This window comes from Oncorhynchus clarkii, chromosome 1, assembly GCF_045791955.1.
Source record: "Oncorhynchus clarkii lewisi isolate Uvic-CL-2024 chromosome 1, UVic_Ocla_1.0, whole genome shotgun sequence".
NCBI classification, from domain to species: domain Eukaryota; kingdom Metazoa; phylum Chordata; class Actinopteri; order Salmoniformes; family Salmonidae; genus Oncorhynchus; species Oncorhynchus clarkii.
Window position 1 is genome coordinate 49,339,939 of NC_092147.1, and position 22,628 is coordinate 49,362,566.

General features: G+C 43.6%; 1 protein-coding gene across 4 annotated transcripts; it reads right to left on the reverse strand.

Annotated features, from left to right (window-relative positions):
• Nucleotides 1-45: 45 nt before the first annotated feature.
• LOC139408392 (mitogen-activated protein kinase 8 interacting protein 1a) lies at nucleotides 46-17,332 on the reverse strand. Of its 4 annotated transcripts, none has more exons than XM_071152203.1 (12): nucleotides 16,479-17,332; nucleotides 15,864-15,975; nucleotides 14,331-14,681; nucleotides 10,086-10,179; nucleotides 8,665-9,711; nucleotides 8,279-8,354; nucleotides 3,890-4,056; nucleotides 3,399-3,502; nucleotides 3,071-3,181; nucleotides 2,153-2,223; nucleotides 1,596-1,694; nucleotides 46-1,421 (listed from the first exon to the last, which is right to left on the reverse strand). In XM_071152203.1, exons 1-12 carry the CDS (start codon nucleotides 16,580-16,582, stop codon nucleotides 1,349-1,351), a joined length of 2,409 nt encoding a protein of 802 aa, XP_071008304.1. In that variant the 5' UTR covers nucleotides 16,583-17,332; the 3' UTR covers nucleotides 46-1,348. The 4 variants fall into 4 exon arrangements, 3 of the variants coding, with proteins under 3 accessions (XP_071008304.1, XP_071008315.1, XP_071008330.1); XM_071152214.1 differs by having other exon boundaries at nucleotides 15,864-16,010; XM_071152229.1 differs by lacking the exon at nucleotides 14,331-14,681.
• Between the last annotated feature and the right edge of the window lie 5,296 nt (nucleotides 17,333-22,628).

Genomic DNA, 22,628 nt, shown 5'->3' on the forward strand with positions numbered 1-22,628 from the left:
TAGAGGGTTGTTTAGAGATGGAATCATCAAGGAAAATATAAATCATACAGTTCAGAGAGGATGTAAACACCTTCACATTTAATGACAAGAATTTACATCCTGTGTTTTTTTTCTCTACAATGTTTTGTTTGACATTGATATCATGCAATACACACCCGGTTTGATCAAACTAACTGTAGGACATTTAATTTACAAACAGCATATTTATATTGTACAGGTATTACATCTGTCCCACAGTGCCAGGATAACCTTCTCAAATAAAAAGGAAATACATCATGTATACAGTAACCACAATAATTAGAAAATAGGCACTACTTGTGGTTTGAAAACATGATTTTAGAACACATGCCTTCAGGGTGACTTTTAAAGTGGAAAGACCACAGTGATTCCAAGATCATATTTATTAAAGTATTTTCCTTATACAGGAAACCCACCTAACAATTTGGGCCAAAAATATTGTTTCCAAGTTACAGTAGGAGTATGGGCTCAATTAAATCATATCCGCTTTGGCCGACATCCGCATAGCAGTTGTTTTGGAGGTGTCAGAGGTGGAACTGCGTTAAGAGTTGTTAAATCCACCAAGCCTAAAGCGGACATTGCCATTGGCTGTACGGAGTCACATTAAGAGAAAAATAAAAGTGAATTCACCTTTTTGGTATTGGAAGATAGATGACAGGCCCTAGTCAGAGTTCATTGGTGAGAATGATGAACGGGACTTCATTTAAAGCCTGTTATGATGTGATGGGGACCATTAATCCATTAATACACTTTCCCATCCAACATACATACTAACTGATTCTGAAATCAAACACAGTGTGATTTTAAAAACAGTCCAGGGACACATACGGACAGATTGAAATCACTGCCTCTCTGTCTTCCTCTGTGCAAAGACAAGGTTTCCAGGTGACTTGATATAGTGATCTCATATAATTTGGAGTTGCTCGTAAAACCACACACATAGAAACATTCTATCTTGATTTTGAGTGTGATATTGAATTAGATCTGAAATCTGTAACTACTTTTGGGATTTTCTGTACTGTAGTGCCGGTCCTTAAATTTGGCTGCACACTTTACATTTAAAAGTACTGTACTTTAGGCCAATTAAATTTTTTTTTTTTTTAAGGAAGATACATGTATGCTCTTTTGGATAGGATTGGTAATGCTTTAGTTTGGGTATTTCTGTTTGTGCTGTGGAAACACGACAGTGAATAGGAAGACCGCACCAAGTAGACCTGTGTGACAGATCAATATTACTATAAGTTAGTTACCATTCAATGCAGTAATCCACCAATGCAAGTTGTTTCATCATGACACAACATTGGAGAAATGTACTATAGCGAGAAGAAAGCTACTCAATGAAGATGTCCTCCGTTGGGCATGAGTAGCCCACAGTTTCCTTGTAGTACATTTGGAAGGCTTTCCTATAGGTAGGAACAACAAAAGAGGGGTTAGGTACAAATAGTGAGTAGCAGTTTGTGACTAGAAAGATGTATTATTATAAACAGTATGATGTTCATATTCATGAGCGTATTTGGATAGCAAGAAGAGATGAGTGGTAGAGAGAAAGGAGGAGAGAGAAACGCTAGAGAGCTTACCCAACAGACTGAGCCAGAGGCATCATGGAGTCGTCTGACATAAACACATGGCAAGCAAACCTCTGGTGATCAGGATGTTTGGTGATGAATCCAAAATACCTGGAATCAATGGGAGAGACGTGGTACAACCTGCTCCAGATACAGTAGCTGCTACTTGCTAGTCTTTCTGCCCTTGAGAAACAGCTCTTTTAATTTTTGTTAAAATAAGTTGCCCACTGGGCACAGACGTCAGTTTTGATTTACATTTGGTTGAGTTGTCAACTAACATGGATTCAACATGGAATCAACAAAAAAATGTAACCATGTCATTGGATTTAGGTTAAAAGTTCAAAGTGAAAAAGAAGAAATTCCCTTTCGTTGATGACTGCAAATCCAATCAGTTTCCCACGTTGATTCAACGTCATCACATCATTTGGGGGGGGTTGAAATGACATGGAAAGTTGATTGAACCAGTTTTTGCCAAGTGGGTGAGGTGGCCATCAATCTGATGTGGTATTTATAGGCCTGTAGCCTGGAGTTGAATGACTTCCTTAGTTACGTACGTGTCATTTACTCACTTGTTATGTTTTGGGTGACAGCCGCAAAAGGAGATGTTCTTAAGCTGAAAAAAGTGAAAGCACTTATCCCCCTGTGAAAATATACATAGAGATGAGAGATAGTCACGGTGAGTTCCTGCGCTAGCATGTGATGTCATAGAATTAGAGAGTACTTATAGAATGGGCTAATTCTATTTCTATGGGTACAGTAGTTGTTGGGCCTGAGTGAATGCATCATACTAGCGTAGCCTGGGTCCCAGTCTGTTTCCGCTCATGCTTGCCATGGCAATTCAATAAAGAGTTGTCAAGAGAGCAGAAACAGACGGACTCTCAGGCCACACCACACCATACACCACACCTCGGTAAGAACAGAACATAATGTTAGGCTCAGACCCTATCGTCTGTGTCTGAGAGTGTACTCATACAGTAAGCCAGTCCAATGGGACACACGGGTGGAACCACGAGTGAGGAGGATTAAAAAGTCTTAAGACTAAGTGGTCATTATGCAAGAGGGGTTATGTCACCAACCACAGGACCACAGTATCCCACCAGGGAAATGTCCACCCTGCTAAATGACTGCTGCTTTCCACCCAAGACTGTTTTGAAAAGATCTAGTCATACTTAACCTCGTTTTGAACCTTGTTTGAACCCTGCTTTGAAAAGGTCTAGTTATACTGTATTTTCCATGCCTACAGAAATACTCCAGACTTGTATTTTCCAAAGTATGACAAACGCATGAGGGACTATGACTAATGTATGACTTACAGGATTAACTTTGGTCTGACTGGAACATTCCTCATCACGTGTGTCTAGCTAATCGAAATGAGAAATGTGTATCTACATAGGCCTTGAACACGGATGCATAAACTAATAAGAGTGAGGCATTGTGAACACGGATATCAATAAAAAGGGCATTTGAGTGTATAAGAGAGGACATACTCTTTCCGAGGTCCTACATTCATCTTGCACAATGATTTTCACCCCCTTCAGGTTGATTTCCAGAATACATGCAGAGGGAGGCTGCAGGGTCATCCGGCGGTTGTTAGCAACCTGTTGACGAAAACAATAGCACAGCTTGATTGTTTTACACGTGCACGTCAGCATATCCACTCAGGTTTTAAAGAAGCCAGTCCGTTCTCAGACGTTGCTGTAAGTACAATAGGCTGCCTAATCCCCTTCCGTCTGTGTTGTTCTTCCAATTGAGGATTGTGAAATGATGGTTTAGACTACCAACCCCAACACACCACCTGGGGGGCGGATACTGTACCTTTTGCATAGCAGCGCAAAGCACATCGTTGCCTTTGTGGTAGGGTACGTTAACGGAACCCAGGAACTTCACTCGGAACCTGTCTACCCAGTCATCTTTGTTATCTAACGGAGATAGGGTAAGACAAAGGCAAGGGCAAAGACACACTTAGAGTTCTATTTGTCAGCATATTATTCAGTAGAGGTTCATTCAAAGCCAAATCAGGCTATTTAAAGAGCCTATCCATCCTATACTGTTTGAACTCTCTTGCCAAAATGCCAACTCCTATGGGCAAACATGTTTGGCATGACAATACGGGACAAGGAGTTGGCAAGAGGGCACAGACTTGCACTCAGGCTAATGAATTGAATGCATTTCATAGAACGTCTATATTGATCCTATAACCAAACACTGATGCCCAAAGTGTATTGATGACAGTACCCTTGCTGTGTTCAAAGCCTGTCTAATGGATTAAATAAACCATCATAAACAGTGTAAACCATATTTGATACCTTTGATGGGTTCCTGGGTGACCTTGGCAGCGTAGTAGGCAGGGAAGATGCCGCAGGCCCCAGTTCTCATGTTGTAGGCCTTACACCACAGATCATCAGCCTGAACCACCATCAGCAGAGGGTCGTCCACTTCTAGCTCCAGCTCATCGCTATGGCGAGGGACAAACCTGTTAATCACACAGACAGCATGGTTAATCATTCAATCAATAAATCAATCAAATGTATTTGCATTATCTTGCTTAACCACTTAACCACTGACCACTATGATGTTATGTTTGATATTAGTCCATGTAATGAATCTCTAATGTGTTTGTTGGTACTTGAAGGAGGACCCTGTGTAAGATTGCTTCAAGCATTTATAAATATTTATATCACAGCGTTGTTGAGTACTCGTCTCTGATTGGCTAGAAGTCCATTCTAGGGCTTGAGCCGGTGTTTGGAGGGGAAATATTGGCACGGTATTGTTAGGCCCAAGACAAAGTAATTCTAATAATTTTATACCATAGCATTGTTGAATAGTCATTTATGATTGGCTGGAAGGGCATTCTAGAGTGGACATTTAAACCAGATGGGACAGTTGGAAAATATATCGGGACAGTTGGAAAAGATGTTGGGACACCTTGCAATCATGGCACAATAAGCGCAGATACATGCAGACCGTACTTGCTACAAACAACCACTCAAACTGAAGTTGGATACATTGTAAACGCGGGTCCAACAAGGAAAAAACGTAGCTAGCTAGCATTGATTTCTTTTTGCAGAGACACATTTTTTGGGTACATCTCATGACCTAACATGGTGAGTGATAAACATGAATTTACATTTTTTGGGTACATCTCATGATGTGGTGAGTGATAAACATGAATTCCTCTGGTCCCGGCTACTGTTGCACGCAAGTGCTGTCAAATCCTCCCACGTTTCAAATTTGACCAGCTGTTTTCAGCAACTGATATTTTTAGAATTTGGTTGTCATATTGGCAGGTTTGCTAGCAACAAACTATTTAGCTAGCTTCTAGCTTAGTGTTTGATGCAATCCCATCTCCTTGTAATGAACAGCATCGAGTGTCCTGACGAGAAGGCAAACTTTCCTAGCGATGCCAGGCAAAATTGGGCATTATCAGCTCATTGTTATGGATGTATCCAAATGAATGTCAATAGAAAACAGCTACTTTGCTGTTAATCTGGCTGCAGAGGTCATGACTGTGTTAGCCGTAGCTAGCTGGCTAGCTAGCGAGGGATAAGAACGCTACCAGCAGCAGGATGGCAAAGGAACATAAAGAATGAATGACTGGGTCACATCCATAAATAACGAACTAATCGGATGGCGTCTCTAGCAACCAAAAAATTAGAAAGTACTAGTTTGCTTATATAAATGAAGATATCAACGGAAAAATGTTTTTACTTGTTACTCCCAAACTTTGGGATATCTAATTGGTAGTTACAGTCTTGTCCCATTGCTGCAACTTCCGTATGGACTCGGGAGGGGCAAAGGTCGAGAGCCATGCGTCCTCCGAAACACGACCCTGCCAAGCTGCACTGTTTACCCAACCCGGAAGCCAGCTGCACCAATGTGTCGGAGGAAACACCGTACAACTGGCGACCATGTCAGCATGCATGCGCCCAGCAAACCACAGGAGTCGCTAGAGCACGATGGGACAAGGTTATCCCTGCCGGCCAAACCCTCCCCTAAACCAGAAACAATTGTGCAATTGACCCCATGGGTCTCCCGGTCGTGGCCAGCTGGACTTGAACCCAGAATCTCTAGTGGTACAGCTAGCACTGCGATGCAGTGCCTTAGACCACTACACCACTCGGGAGGCAACATTCTTATCCCTTGCTTGCTAGCTAGCTACAGCTAACACAGTCACGACCTCTGCAGCCAGCAAAGTAGCTGTTTTCTATTGACATTAATTTGGATACATCCATGACAATGAGCTAAAAACGCTATATTTTGCCTGGCATAGCTAGGACAGTTTGCCTTCTTCTCAGGACATTCGTCACTGGTTGTTACAAGGAGATCTCAATACATATCAAACACTAGGCTAGAAGATAGCTAAATAGTTTTTTTGGTACAAACCTGCCAATATGACAACCAAATCAAAAAATATCAGTTGCTGAAAACAAATGGTCAAACTAGTCAAGAACTGTGGGAGTATTTGACAGCATACAGTTGAAGTCGGGAAGTACACTTAGGTTGGAGTCATTAAAACTTGTTTATCAAACACTCCACAAATTTCTTGTTAGCAAACTATAGTTTTGGCAAGTTGGTTAGGACATCTACTTTGTGCATAACACAAGTCATTTTTCCAACAATTGTTTACAGACAGATTATTTCACTTATAATTCACTGTATCACAATTCCAGTGGTCCAAAAGTGTACACACACTAAGTTGACTGTGCCTTTAAACAGATTGGAAAATTCTGATAGGCTAATTGATATAATTTGAGTCAATTGGAGGTGTACCTGTGGATGTATTTCAAGGCCTACCTTCAAACTCGGTAACTCTTTGCTTGACATCATGGGAAAATCAAAAGAAAGACCTCAGAAAAAAAATTGTAGACCTCCATAAGTCTGGTTCATCTTGGGAGCAATTTCCAAATGCCTGAAGACACCACGTTCATCTGTACAAACAATTGTACAATTGTATAAACACCATGGGACCAAGCAGTCATCATACCGCTCAGGAAGGAGATGTGTTTTGTCTCCTAGAGATGATCGTACTTTGGTGCGAAAAGTGCAAATCAATCCCAGAACAACAGCAAAGGACCTTGTGAAGATGCTGGAGAAAACTGGTACAGAAGTATCTATATCCACAGTAAAACGAATCCTATATCGACATAACCTGAAAGGCCGCTCAGCAAGGAAGAAGCCACTGCTCCAAAACCGCCATAAAAAAGCCAGACTACGGCTTGCAACTGCCCATGGGGACAAAGATCATACTTTTCGAGAAATGTTCTCTAGTCTGATGAAACAAAAATAGAACTGTTTGGCCATAATGACCAACGTTATGTTTGGAGGAAAAAGGGGAGGCTTGCAAGCCGAAGAACACTATCCCAACCATGAAGCACGGGGGTCGCAGCATCATGTTGTGGGGGTGCTTTGCTGCAGGAGTGACTGGTGCACTTCACAAAATAGATGGCATCATGAGATGGGAAATGATGTGGATATATTGAAGCAACTTCTCAAGACATCAGTCAGGAAGTTAAAGCTTGGTCGCAAATGGGTGTTCCAAATGAACAACGACCCCAAGCATACTTCCAAAGTTGTGGCAAAATGGCTTAAGGACAACAAAGTCAAGGTATTGGAGTGGCCATCACAACGCCCTGACCTCAATCCAATAGAAAATTTGTGGGCAGAACTGAAAAAGCGTGTGCGAGCAAGGAGGCCTACAAACCTGACTCAGTTACACCAGCTCTGTCAGGAGGAATGGGCCAAAGTTCACCCAACTTACTGTGGGAAGCTTGTGGAAGGGCTACCCGAAACATTTGACCCAAGTTTAACAATTTAAAGGCAATGCTACCAAATACTAATATAGCGTATGTAAACTTCTGACCCACTGGGAATGTGATGAAAGATATAAAAGCTTAAATAAATTATTCTCTCTACTATTATTCTGATATTTCACATTCTTAAAATAAAGTGGTGATCCTAATCCTAATTTTTACTAGGATTAAATGTCAGCAATTGTGAAAAACTTCCGATTTCAACTGTAGCGCCACATGCCTCAAGACTGCAACAGTAGGATTTGTGTTCATCACTCACCACGATAGGTGATCAGATGCTCCCTGCAAAACAAATCAATGCTAGCTAGTTAGCTAAGTTTTTTCCTCGTTGGACCTGCGTTTACATTGTATCCAATTTCGGTTTGTTCGGTTGTTGGTTTAGATTTCTGTAACTTTGTACGGTTTGCATGTGTAGGTGCTTATTGTGTCGTGATTGCAAGGTGTCCCGATATCTTTTCCAACTGTTCTGTTATATGGTAAATATGCTTTTATTGTCCATTCTAGAATGCTCTTCTAACCAATCAGAACCAGTATTCATCATCGCTGTGGTATAAATATATATACATGTCATTTACCAGACAATCTTATCCTAAACGACTTGCAGGAGCAATTAGGGTTATGTGCCTTGCTCAAGGGCACATCGATAGATTTTTCACGTAGTCAGCTTGGGGATTCAAATCAGTGAAGTTTCAGTTACTGGACCAACGCTCTTAACCATTAGGCTAGCTGCCGTGGCTCTATGCACTCTCTGGCAAATAATGTAACTTTTTCCATAGAACGCTCGTCGTTGATTATCACTTACGGATAACTCATTTATAATGGCTTATTCATTAGTTTCTATATAAACCAAGTTTTTATAAAGAGTAAAACCGTACAACGTCTCACCTAAACACAGCTCTGTGGCTCTGCTCTTGCTCTACTCCATTCAACACACAGGAGAACAGGCCAAAGGACTCCGCACCTGGAGGACACAAGGCAGGAGAGGAGCTTTTAGGTCATTGTGATAAAAATGGAATAACAAAGTGCCAAAACAAGAATACCATACAGGAGTAACTTTGCTGAATTTAGTGTCTTTCAATCATGTTAAATGGGGCATTCTAACTTCTGTAATTCCTTTGAATTAAGAAAGTAAGTACAGCTCTTTGTCTTCAGAAAGGTAAACATAGTTTCAATGAATTTACAACACAATTGAGTATGAGCATTATCCTGAGCCAGGTCTGCCTAAGGGGGAAAAAAGGGTAATTGGCAGCAGCCAGCCACACAAAACTCACCAGAAGAGTGTAAATGTCTGTTCACAAACACATTGCGGAACTTGCGTGTTCGAGGTCCCCCGCCAACTCCTGCCTCAGAGGACGAAGAAGCCCTCGACAGACGTGATGACTTCCTTTCTCTCTTCAGCTCGCTGTGATCCACCTCATAGTCCTCTTCCTCGTTGGCTGACTCATATACCGTCTCTGTGTCGCTTTCATCACTGTAGCTCTGGTAGCACTGCTTCAAGCTCACCAGTTCTAACTTGGCGTGCTCGTCCACCACTAGGGTGTACTTAACAGAGTCATAGGAGAGGCCGTCGGCCTCGGAGCTCTGAGCGTGTGCAGTCCGCAGGGCCCCCGACCCCCCCGACTCACCCTTAGAGCTAGACTTAGAGCCCCTGTCCCACAACCCCCTTTCTTGCTCCCCTCCCTCACTGTCAGATGGCCTAAAGCATGAGGAGATGGAGAAGGAACGTGGAGGAGGTGCAGGGGGGTGCAGGTAGACCTCGTCCTCCTCGCTGATAGAGGGGTTTGTTCGGTTGGGGAGGGCAGTGTTTGTGTACGCTGGGGGTCCCTCCGCGTCAGAGCTGATTGACATGCGATTGCCCTCGCTGCTCTGAGACAGGAAGGGACGGTCAGAGTCTGGACGGTCAGTGTCTGTGTTCTTCTGGTGTACCGGTGTCAGGTAGATCTCCTCTGTGGCTTCTGGCTGGCGCTCCTCCTTACTGCAGCACCCCCGCCCATGCCCCTGTCCTCCTCGCCCCCTGCTCCCATCCCTATCCCCATCCACAGCTTTGTCTCTCACGCTGTCTGCTTTCGGCTTTGCTGCTGTCGTCTGGTTGTGTGGAGCAGTGGAGGACTTCTTATCCCGCTGCTTTGCGTCACGCCGCCTGCCCCGTGATTCTGTCGGTCCATGTGAGATGAACGTGGAGTAGTCCTTGCTGTATGCCTTGGCTGCCTTCTCTGGTACTCTACCTCTGTGTTGGGGTTGTTTGGCCACAGAGCCGTCGTTGTGCTGCTGGACTTTAGACTCATCGTTGAGCTGCTCATTAGTGGGTGTCAGATCGCCTTTAACACACACAAACAAAACAACAGCACAAGCAAAAACAAAAGATGATTAACTAGGCCTCAAACTGCTGAAGGATTATAAGGGATGTAGCTACAGTAACAGTATCCATGCTGCATGGGAAAGAGTTACAGGATGAGAGCCATTTGTTGGGTTTCCTGGCCAACATGTTCTTATTGTATGTATCATACTGAAGTATGAGAACGCCGAAGATGTTGGGCTTTTAATATTTTCTGTTTCTTGAACATTTGAAGGATTGGGACTGTGAGTGTTCATGTCAGGGTCACCTTATGAAGGAATTTGGTATTACTCTCACAAGAAAGTACTGTATACATGTACAGTATATGGCTTAAACCAGTGAATATCCCATTCTCACCTGTTATGTGGGGGGAGGAGGAGTTTGAGTTTGACAGATTCTCCTTCCATGTGTCCTTCTTTCCAAATGAGTTGTTGTTAATTGTATCCTTGTCCTACAACGATATTACAGACAGAGAGAGGTAAAGATCGACAGATAGGAAGAGCGAGAGAGGAGAGAAAGATAGTTAGATGTAACTTTTATTTGATCAACTTTACATCACCCTTTAAGAGTGTGCGTACACACACACAGTCTGTACAGCTAACACAATTCAGTTACATTCAAAATCCTATTTTCCCAAACCCCTAACCCTAAACCTAACCTGTACTTTCACCCTTACCCTAACCCCAACCTTAACCCTAACCTAAAAACCTAACCCACAAATGAACCCTAGCTCCTAACCCTAAACATAATTATAACCCTAATTATAACCTTAACCCTAAACCCCATAGAAATAGCATTAGACTTCTGGTCCCCACAAGAATAGTTAGACACGTCCACACACACACACACACACACACACACACACACACACACACACACACACACACACACACACACACACACACACACACACACACACACACACACACACACACACACACACACACACACACACACACACACACAAAAGAGTGGCTGTTAAAACGCATGAGTGGTTGTTCTGCCTAAGAAGACGGCTGTTCTCTATTCTCTATTATTACCACACAGTCCAGCCCAGTCAGTCCACAGCCCTTTTCTAGCCAAGCAGCTCTATGATCAATGACTTGTCTCAGCTGTCAATCACATCTACCCAGTCATAGCCTCTGTTCCAGGCTTCCTGCAGCCAAGTGATGAACGAGGCTTTGGACTACGGTAACGCAAGATCACAGCCATCTAAATATATGGCGCTGGCTTCACCAAGCCCCGATGACATCATCTCACATACCATCACAATTTGATCCGGCTGCCAGGAAGAGGAATCAGGAGCTAGCCAATAAAGAGGAAGTCAAGACTGTTAGACTACACAGCAGCACACTGTCATATAGACCATTCACAGTGATGATGCTGACTCACAGTCGTGATGCAGCTGCTGCTGGGCACTGGAACTGGCTCTGTTACCATGGTTACCATGGCCAGGAACTGGAGGAGAGCGAAACTGTGTGTAGTGTGTGTGTGTGTGTGTGTTTCTTTGGTGTGTCGGGTTTGTGTTGATATAATGGTTTGATGTTGAAACGCTCCAAGTTCTATTTATGAAATGAAAATAAGACGTTTTGGAATTCATGGGACTGACTGTTTATCAAGACTGTGTTATCATTTTGGTAGCTGTTATCCCTTTGGTTGAAGTCTTCGGGTCTCAGGTAAGGTTACTCCTCATGTAGCTTCACAAACTTTGGTACACTTCACCCTCCCCCTTGGCCTCCTGTTCACAGTAACCAACCCCGGCAACTGATAACCATCCACTGTGTAATCCGATTCACGACACCACCAATATCAGTCATATTGCTCTGAGAGATTCAGGTCTCTTCAGGCCTCAGGCAACATGGCACCGGCATAGTTTAGAGTAGTATCATCACGTCTAATAGCCTAATTGTCAGAAAAGTGTTCAGCCCAAATAAACAACTGTGATGACTGTAATGATAATTGAACTGCCGTGCGCGCCATTTGCTGCATTGGCCACGCACCTACGTACGCGCGTGGCCAATGCAGCTTACATACATACTCACGCATACACACACACACACACACACACACGCACACACGCACACACGCGCACACACACACGCACACACACACACACACACACACACACACACACACACACGGCTCAACCCATCCATCACAACAGCGTGATGTAACAAGGTGGGACACGTAGTGACGGCAACAGCCATGGTGACATATGGCTGGCAGATGTTGTTCACAATCAAACTAATCTGTTTTTTAGTCTCAAAAAAGGGGCTAAAGTTTCTAAGTAATCGTTCACCTTGATCACATTAGAAATCTGAGTAGGTGTGATATAGCATAGAGCAGGGCTCTATACAACCCTGTTGCTGTAGAGCTAGCCTCCTGTTGGTTTTCACTCCGCCCCAGTTGTAACTAACCCGATTCAGTTTATCAACCAGCTAACTATTACTAGAATCAGGGGCGCTAGACTAGGTTTGGAGCTAAAACCTACAGAAACAGGGTTGGAGAGCCCTGCTATAGTCACTTGATCTTGAGGGGGGATGTAATCTCAAGGACTGTGAAAATAGGCCTTGCTACAGCACAAACAGATCTGGGACCAGAATATCTGAATCAAGCTTTCACTACCTGTTTCCCCAGTCCTTGAGCTCAAGTGTCTCTGTCATCTGTACCAGGCTACCACTCAGACAGAGTAGGAGCGAGACATCAAACATGGTTCGCCCAATCCTTCCCAACACAGCGTGAGACCACGAGCAGCAGCAGGGCTCTGAGGTCAGGTCGTGTTGTGGTGTCATACACAGAGACGTTAGTCACGTGACCAGGTCTGACAGGGCCAGAAGTAGGAATTACACCTCCTAGAGGGGAATAACATCCCAGGCTTCCCTCTATCCTCCGCAGGCCACACTTGGGTTCAAAAGCACATACTTTCAAAATCCTTTGAATACTTTTTAGCATTTGCTTTAGTCTGCCTAGAGTGCCAGACGAACAGAGTCTGAGTCTAAAGTGGATGTGGTATTAGGTTATTTGATGGGAAGGGACCTTGGCAGGGTAAGGATTAACCAGTCAGTGTAGCAGGTTATCCAAACCGACATCTGGTCACGCACCTTATCCTGATCTTCTTTGAATTGAATCAGAAGTCTGCTCATCATTCGTGAATGTCCTTGTGAAACAGATTCTCTGAAACATTTCCTTTTTAAGCATCTTGATGTTTTGGTTATAACTGATTATAACCGGTTATGTCTGATTATCACTGGTTTCAACTGGTTCCGCCTGATTTTAACTAGTTAAAACTGGGTGGAGTTGTTTGGGTGGGTACATATATCATACATACAGTACATACACTACAATAATCCTACCAATGGCTCAGGTTAAAAGATGAAACCGTCAAACATTCAAACTGCAGTCTGCACTCTACTACTAGAGACTGTAGAGTATTTGGTCGTGCTGAGCATTGTGGGCAATTACTAAGATCATTCCAAATCTCCTCCAGAGAAATGACAGCCCTCTCCTCGTCGCATACGTCTTCAATGAAGACAGGTCTGAAGCTCACTGGACTGTATCAAAGCATCCAAGCAATAATAAACCTTTTTTTTTACGACAAAATACTAACCTACAAAATCTAATTCTGGCAAGAGGTCTATTCTGAGGGAAAGATCAAAGACGTTTTATAAAGATCAACATGAGGATGCAATGGATGAAAGACGAGTGAACAGATCCTCACTCGTTTAGACACTCTACATAGGATTGCCATTGTAAACGGCCCTATCCTTGGACTGACACTGATGGACTCTGACCTGTCCTTTCCATCGTAATCCCTAGTCAGCAGAGCACACACACCCTTCCTTCCCCGTCTGATGCCATTCAGCTGGCGGGGAAGCCGACAGACTCACAGAGGGACAGAAGGGTGCGCTGTTTACAGACAGCAAAGATCCAGGACAGCAGTCACACGGAGCACATGCCACAAACACAGTCGTAAGCATGGGCTCCGTCGAGAGAGAAAGAGCACATTCATTCTCACACGCATGAACATTTCCTCTACTGTTACAATGCTTCGATCGAGAACCACAACCGTCCCAGCGTTATGATTTTCTGGTATACAGTGGCTGCAAATGTGAAATGAAAATATTTCCATTTAACGACATTAACAAATACACACTGTAGACATATTGCTTACATTACATTAAAAGGGAGTCCATATTTATATTGGTGCCTGGGTCAGGCATGCTGCCTCGACACAGATACCATTCTATACCGATTCAATTCTATCTGGTCTCCCATTAATTATTTAAACCAAACAGACGATCTGTAAAAACAGAGGAGAAAATAAGCAGGATCTCTACTGTAAATTGGTGCTGGGTGTAAGCAACCAGCTTCTATACTGCTCTTATGCAGATCCCATCCTATCGAATCTCATATTTCAAACAAACCTAATATGATCTATGATACAGTACATGATCCGCCTGTCACCCCAGGGAAGATATAGAAGCAGCCCCTTTAATGCCTCTTTACAGATCCCGTTCTATAGCCAATCCAATATTATATGAACCAAACAGATGATGTGATGATGTCGTGTCATCACAGAGGGTAGATATAAACAGTCCCCACCTGAGTCCTGGGAGGCTGAGGAGGCTGAGGCTGCACCTGTGGAAACAGCGCTAGTGTGGTGGGTCTCTTGGGCCTGTACGTATCCATAGCGACTGGATGTTCAGCAGATTTGAATTCTATCACATTGGGCTGTTGCTGTCTGACAGGAGTTAGAACGACGGCCCCTCTCTCTTCCTGGTTGAGTCTGTGGTCGCCGAGGGAACCATGGATCAGGCCCCAGTGCTCCTCTTCCTCCTGGATCTCCCCCTCAGCATCGATCAGGTCCAAGTGGAGCATCTCCGCCTGCACTTCCCTGAACCCCCGCCCGTCTGCCTTCCCCGCCTCGCTACTGGCTGGCCACGTCACATGGTCCTGGGAAGAGCCAGGCAGCAGTGTTGCAGCAGATAGAGAGAGAATAATTCAGTGAGGTGGAGGGGGGAGAGGGAGGGAGGCGGAGAAAGCAAGAATGAGAGCGAGTGGAGAGAGAGAGAGAGAGAAAAAAGGATTCAGTGAGGAGAAAAGGAAGGGAGGGGAAAGGAGGAGGAGAGCAGAGAGGGAGCCAGTCAATCACGGCCTGGCAATGACATCAGCAGCCTGAGCCCGTGGCTCGTTCTCTGCTCATGCTCACTGTAATGCCATTCTAATTCAATCATACTGTAGTAGGATAAACCTCCCTGAAAACAAACACAGGCAAAGCTAGGCTACTGTTCTGTTCTGTGAGGTATACAACAGCAGCATGTAACACCCTTACTATCTTTACACTGACGTCAAATCTAAAGATAATGTTAATACGGAATCATTTCTTTAACCACAAAATACGAAGATGCACACAGACCTGCTGTACGGTACATCAACGTCATACAACCTTCCCCTGAGCTAATGTATGGTCTGACATTCTCCATTTGACTCATACTAAAATGACAGTTCACCCTAGCAGCTAGTTGAGTAGAATATCTGCAGGGCTGAAGGCGGAGGCCAGTGATGCGATGGCCAGGCTTTAATGGCGTGTGGCATGTTAGGTCTACTCGGCTCTGGAACACATGTGTACCAAGACCATCCCCGCCTGCAGTCATTAATCTGATTAGTGACTTTGGACTACTAACTCTGGATTCTACTGCCTCTTCCGCTTCTGCTGCGGCTACTATCTCACAGCGACAGACCCAAAATAACAGCAAGCATACAAATGGGGAGCGACATTTATCTCAATATCTCAACCTTCTGTTATGAATATTCATATTATGAAAAACAGGACTGCAACAGAGTGAAGTCAGGCAGTGTGTTGTCGGAGAAGGGAGGGAGGAGTTTGTTGAGGGGAAACTGGTGCAGAGGAGCTTACTTGGTCATCCCGGTTGTCGTAGTTGAGGCTGGCACCCCGCTGTGCACTGGGTTCATATACTATTCAAAATCATTTCAAATACTTGATCTGTGCTTGATTGAGCTTGCCTGGCTTAATGGACCAATAGAAAAGTCACAAAATTGGGATCCGAGCACATTTGACACTTTGAAACTGTTTTTGAACCCAGGTCTGGTGTGTGTACATGTAGATTAGCTTACTTGAGAGTCAAGGTCGTCGTAGTTAAGGCTGGCTCCAGCCTCATCAGTGATCTCTGTGACCTGAGAAAGGTCCTCGTCCTCAAACTCCTCCAGGCTGATGTCATGGGTCAGCCTGAGGACACGACATACACACCGCATCACACCACACTACAGAAAACAAACCACGCCGTCACTCAACATCGCTGAGAGCCGAGGGCAGAGCACACTGTTTTGCACACATCAATGAGAGAGTAAACACATGGGTGTCGCTCTCTGCAGACAAACGACTTGGTCACACTTTCACCTTAGTGAGGTACTGCTTGATACTCCTGATGGTAGGTGGCAGTTGCACAACCAGGTGGACAACCATCTGTGCTGACATCAAAAATCTCTAAACCCTTTAATAAAAAGGCGTGCATTGGGGTTTGCATGAAGGCCCGAGAGAGACAGGAAAAAGTGTGCTCTCTTACATTAGCATTACTGTACGTCACTGCCAGGAAGTCTAGACCTTTATGGCAAATAAACGCTTGTCTGGTAAACACTTGTTTTAGTTATCCTTTGAAAAGCATTTTGTTACTTTTTACCCTAATGAATGTGACCCTAGTTTAACTCTACAGTATATAAATAATACTGTACCATTTCTCCCACTGGTCCTCCATCCACTTCTCTCCATTCTCCTCCTCCCTCCAATTCTCCCCATCCTCGTTGGACTCCATGGCCAGACTGAGGTAGAGCAACATCAGCTGGGCTGGGCAGGGTAGGCAGATGGACCAGGAACTGATCGATTCAACAGGCAATTACAGCACTTCCGCCTTTTCAACTGAGCATCATTCACAGTCCTGACTTTTCAATCTCCATCCGCTCTGGCCCACACGTCAGCAACAGCATCAGCAACAAAAAAACAACAACAACACCACCACACCACTGATAGAGAGGGACCCTGAAGCTAAAGACAGCTTATTTGTCCTTTCCCCCACACACAGTATAGAGCTCTCTTCTCTTCACCACGGGCTCCACCCAGGCACTTATCTCCTCTCTGTGTATTTGTACTCCCCCTCTGGTCCAGAATAATGACCGGAGGAGGATGGGAGGATGGGGGAGGTGCAGGCTGCAGGTGGACAGTAAAGAGACTGGCGATCGGGTGACTCAATCACTCGCTCAAGCTCCAGCCCATCAGCCCTAGCTGGGTAGGTTCTCCTCCTGTAAGTCCCTGCCTCCTGTATGATGGGCGGCTTGAATCGATGCAGCTCTACTCCGTTTGCCTGCCTCCTCCTCCGCAGGCCAGGCAGCCGTATACAGGGAGGGCCAGACTGAGGGAAGGGAAGTGGTGTCTGCTAGGATCAATGGAGCCGCTGTAGTGCTGAACTAGAACCTTCTTCCCTTTTATCCCTGGTCTGAGGGAGGGAGTATTTGGAAGGTCCCTGGCCCTGCTTAGAGCATCATGGCTTCCATTGTGTTGTGGTTTAGGTTGGTTCTCACGCCATGGAATGACCCACGCCTTCTTCTCCTCACTCTGAACAGACTGTGACGTGATGGGTGAGCCGGTGCAGCAGAGAGAATTAACAGCTTACGTATGTCGGCGGGTATAATTTTTTAAAATGGCGGAGGAGGTCAAGTGGGCTAAGCGGTCATTACATTATTACCTCTAATGTGATTTGCTGTCCCTGTGGACATGTCCACACATTACACACTAAAATACTGTTTAAGACATGACATGCACACACATTTTACACACTACAACCCTGGCCACTAACACGCACACCACGCCAGGGGTGGGTGAGTACATCACAGTTCATTTATAACTGGATACACCAGAAAGAAAGGAGGGCAAAATCACAGTAAAAAGTTTGACAACCCAGGCCTGTGTACATTCATAGACACAATATCCTATTCTTGGTATCCTAATCATGTCCTCACTTTATCAAGTTACAAACCAGGATAATTATACTGCACGGGAAAGCTAGAATGTCACTTTCACTGGGCCAGGTCTGTATCAGATAGCTTAAAGACAGCCAGGTCTGTATCAGATAGCTTAAAGACAGCCAGGTCTGTATCAGATAGCTTAAAGACAGCCTTTAGCTCGTTTCTCCCTCCTCGCCCTTCTATTCTTTACTGTTCACCGCAACAGATGGGTCGTCAGAACCATTCAGGAATTTGTTTCTATCAGAGTTGATATCAGGGAGCGAGGCGAGAGAGTGTGAGATGGAGAGACAGACACAGAGAGGAGGGAGAGACACACACACACAGACAGAGAGAGAGACAGAGAGAGAGAGAGAGAGAGAGAGAGAGAGAGAGAGAGAGAGAGAGAGAGAGAGAGAGAGAGAGAGAGAGAGAGAGAGAGAGACAGCGAGAGAGAGAGAGAGAGAGAGAGAGAGAGAGAGAGAGAGAGAGAGAGAGAGCGAGAGAGAGAGAGAGAAATAGATAAGAGAGAGGGAGAGAGAGGACTCAGACCGTTAGCAGTGATCCCTGAGGAGATGGCATAAGGGTTACTGCTGGTCAACAAAGCACTGTTAAACCTCATCCTTCTCATCCTCCTCCCAGACTACAACCTGTACAGTATTACATAACAAGCCTCTATTGCTATAACTAACCTGAGATTACCACTTCAATAAACCAAAGTTTGGCCCTAATGTGTTGATGGATTGTTGATTAATTGATAAGTTTATTAATGACACATAACCATTGATGAGCCACAACCATTTTCAGAAAATAAGGGTTGTTCGAGTGAAGTGCAGATGACCCGCGGTCCAAGTTCAGTTCCAGACCTCCTGCACCGTACAAAGCTTTCAGCACATTCTGTGCTAAGAACCTACTGCATGTGGCCCTCCAGTGGCGAAACGCAGTACTGAAAAAGTGGTACTGTAACTACCTACTACCAATTATAAACTGGGTGGTTCGAGCCCTGAATGTTGATTGGCTGACAGCTGTGGTATATCAGACCATGGGTATGAAAAAACAGTTATTTTTACTTCTCTAATTACTTTGGTAAACAGTTTATAGTAGCATTAAGGCACCTCGGAGGTTTGTGAAATATGGCCAATATACCACAGCTAAGGGCTGTATCCAGGCACTCTGCGTTGTGTCGTGTGTAAGAATAGCCCTTAGCCGTGGTATATTAGCCATATACCATACCTCCTCAGGCCTTATTGCTTAAATACAATGCTATGAATTAACTATATTTATTACCATCAACAGTGAATTCCAGCATCAGGTATAGAGGTTCATATACAGATACAATCACGAAGACTGAGTGGATCACTATTCTATCAGCGCTTTAATGAAAATAAAACTATTTTGTACAATACAAAACAAAGAAATACAACTACATACACGTTTCACAAAGCTAACATTAAGTATGCAACGCAAGAATGCAAAATGGCTGTCCTGAGTACTTAAGTAGACTATACATTAGGCAAAACTCATCCCTTTCTGGGCAGATCCACAGACAGAACAGTGCAAACAAAGAAAACATGTTTTATGGTAATATATACAGTTTAATATACACACAGGGCTGATAGATGTGCAAATATAAACAGAATATAGCGGGAATTAATACAAATCTTTTATACACATGGTACTTAGCGGAACTAGTTCTTATTGTATTAGTATAGACACTATTATCATTATGGGATCTTTTGGCAAAATATTTGTTTCTAAACCAACGACATGGTTGTGATCGAAGTCAAAATATCATACAGAGGACAAACAGATGAATGACAGTAGAAGCTTAGATCACGAATGGAGGTTGTTAAGAACACTGAAATGTATAGAAAATATGAATTGCGTATTTTACATGAATGTGTATTGTTTTAATGCGTTTTTTTATGGGGGGGGCGGGGGAGGGACAACAAAAAAAACATCCATGTTAATATTGCCTGCTCGCTTGACCGGTCAGTTGGTAAATCTAAGGTTTGTATCTTTGAGGTTCTACTGTAGTCCTAAGGCAGTTTTTCACTCACGAATCAAAGTGTCTGGTGTTGCAAAAAACTATAGCAAAAAAAACAGTTTAGGAAAGCTGAAACGAACGGTGTAAAGCACTAACTTGCTATATAATACACTGGTTGTAACCTTTCTGTATGCAAATTATTATTGGCAATTACAGAGATGTTCTTGCTGCTCTTATACCTCATAAACCGCTTATTGTATGTACAACTCTGTGTATGCTTGTGTGTGTGTGTGTGTGTGTGACTAGTCTTGCCCGAAGGGAAAGGGTGAGCACAAGACATCAGAAGTCTTCTGCTATGTCTCTCTAGCATACGCCATCCCACATGGCAAGCTCCGAAAAACACAGAAACCTAATTGCAGAGTTGGTTAAATTTCTACAAATACCCCACAGCAGGCTTCCCCAACTGGCAGCCTGCGGGCCTGTTGGTGGTTTTATTTGGCCCCCCAGTTTTGCTGAGCAAAGGAAAATAAAACAATACGATCACGTGTCTCTATATTATGCTTGGGAATACTTGGGAACAGATATCTTAAATAAAAATCTATTTGAGTTGATTTCCTGGTGTTTTTCCAGTCTTTTCCAGTACCGGTCAAAAGTTTTAGAACACCAACTCATCCAAGGGTTTTTCTTTATTTAGCTATTTTCTACATTATAGAATAATAGTGAAGACATAAAAAACATGAAATAACACATATGGAATCATGTTGTAACCAAAAAAGTGGTAAACAATATATTTTAACAAATTAGCCACCCGTAGCCTTGATGACAGCTTTACACACTCTTGGCATGGAAAGACTGGAGAAACACCAGGAAATAAACTCCAATTGATTTTTATTTAAGATATCTGTTCCCAAGTATTCCCACGCATAATAGAGAGACACGTGATTGCATACAAATGTCAGCAAGGTTTGAAATGATTATGTTTTAGTCTAACATCATACAGTCCCTTGCAAAAGTATTCATCCCCCTTGGAGTTTTTCCTATTTTGTTGCATTACATCCTGTAATTTAAATGGATTTCTTTGACATATTACTAGCTCAAAGCATTTGAATCTGCTATATGACAAGTTAATCAGTGGGTGATGAGGATGTTGGATAACAAGGTGGGGGCACAAAAAAACAGAAATTGCCCCCCCTAATCTGTTAGTGGTAGATGTACACACTCAAACAAACACACATTTTGTGGTCCAAATTGATGAAGTGAAATGAAAAAAAAAAAACTTTTTAAAATTACTTTTTTATTTTTTTTAAAATGGAAAAGTGGTGCATGTATATGTATTCACCCCTTTTGCTATGAAGTCCCGAAATAAGATCTGGTGCAACCAATTACCTTCAGAAGTCACATAATTAGTTCGATTGCACACAGTTGGACTTTATTTAAGTGTCACATGACCTGCCACATGATCTCAGTATATATACACCTGTTCTGAAAGGCCCCACCACTAAGCAAGGGGCACCACCAATTAAGCTGCAACATGAAGACCAAGGAGCGCTTCAAACAGGTCAGGGACAAAGTTGTGGAGAAGTACAGATCAGGGTTGGGTTATACAAATATATCCGAAACTTTGAACATCCCACGGAGCACCATCAAATCCATTATTAAAAAATGGAAAGAATATGGCACCACAACAAACATGCCAAGAGAGGGTCGCCCACCAAAACTCACAGACCAGGCAAGGAGGGGATTAATCAGAGAGGCAACAAAGAGACCGAAGATAACCCTGAAGGAGCTGCACAACTCCACAGCTGAGATTGTAGTATCTGTCCATAGGACCACTTTAAGCCTTACACTACACAGAGCTGGGCTTTACGGAAGAGTGGCCAGCCATTGTTTAAAGAAAAAGAATAAGCAAACACATTTGGTGTTTGCCAAGAGGCATGTGGGAGACTCCCCAAACATATTGAAGAAGGTACTCTGGTCAGATGAGACTAAAATGTAGCTTTTTTGTCATCAAGGAAAACGCTATGTCTGGTGCAAACCCAACACCTCTCATCACCCGAGAACACCATGTTTTTCATCGGCAGGGACTGGGAAACTGGTCAGAATTGAAGGAATGATGGATGGCGCTAAATACAGGGAAATTCGTTAAGGAAACCTGTTTCAGTCTTCCAGAGATTTGAGACTGGGACAGAGGTTCACCTTCCAGCGGGACAATGAGCCTAAGCATACTGTTAAAGCAACACTCGAGTGGTTTAAGGGGAAACATTTAAATGTCTTGGAATGGCCTAGTCAAAGCCCAGACCTCAATCCAATTGAGAATCTGTGGTATGACTTAAAGATTGCTGTACACTAGCGGATCCCATCCAACTTGAAGGAGCTGGAGCAGTTTTGCCTTGAAGAATGGACACAAATCCCAGTGGCTAGATATGCCAAGCTTATAGAGACATTCCCCAAGAGACGTTCAGCTGTAATTGCTGCAAAAGGTGGCTCTACTAAGTATTGACTTTGGGGGGGTGAATAGTTATGCACGCTCAAGTAAAAAAAAAAAAAAAGCCTTATTTCTTGTTTGTTTCACAATAAAATATATTTTGCATCTTCAAAGTGGTAGGCATGTTGTGTAAATCAAATGATACAAACCCCCCAAAAATCAAGTTTAATTCCAGGTTGTAAGTCAGCAATATAGGAAAAATGCCAAGGGAGGTGAATACTTTCACAAGCCACTGTATTTGTTTGGGCTTTTTGCGGTCAATTTGCAGCCTACAAATGATTTGTAATTATGTTCCGGCCCCCCAACCATCCACTCAAGAAAAAAACTGGCACATGGCTGAATCTCGTTGATGATCCCTGGCCTACAGAAAGAGTATTGAAAGATTTTATTTGACTGAAATTTGATGACTTATGAA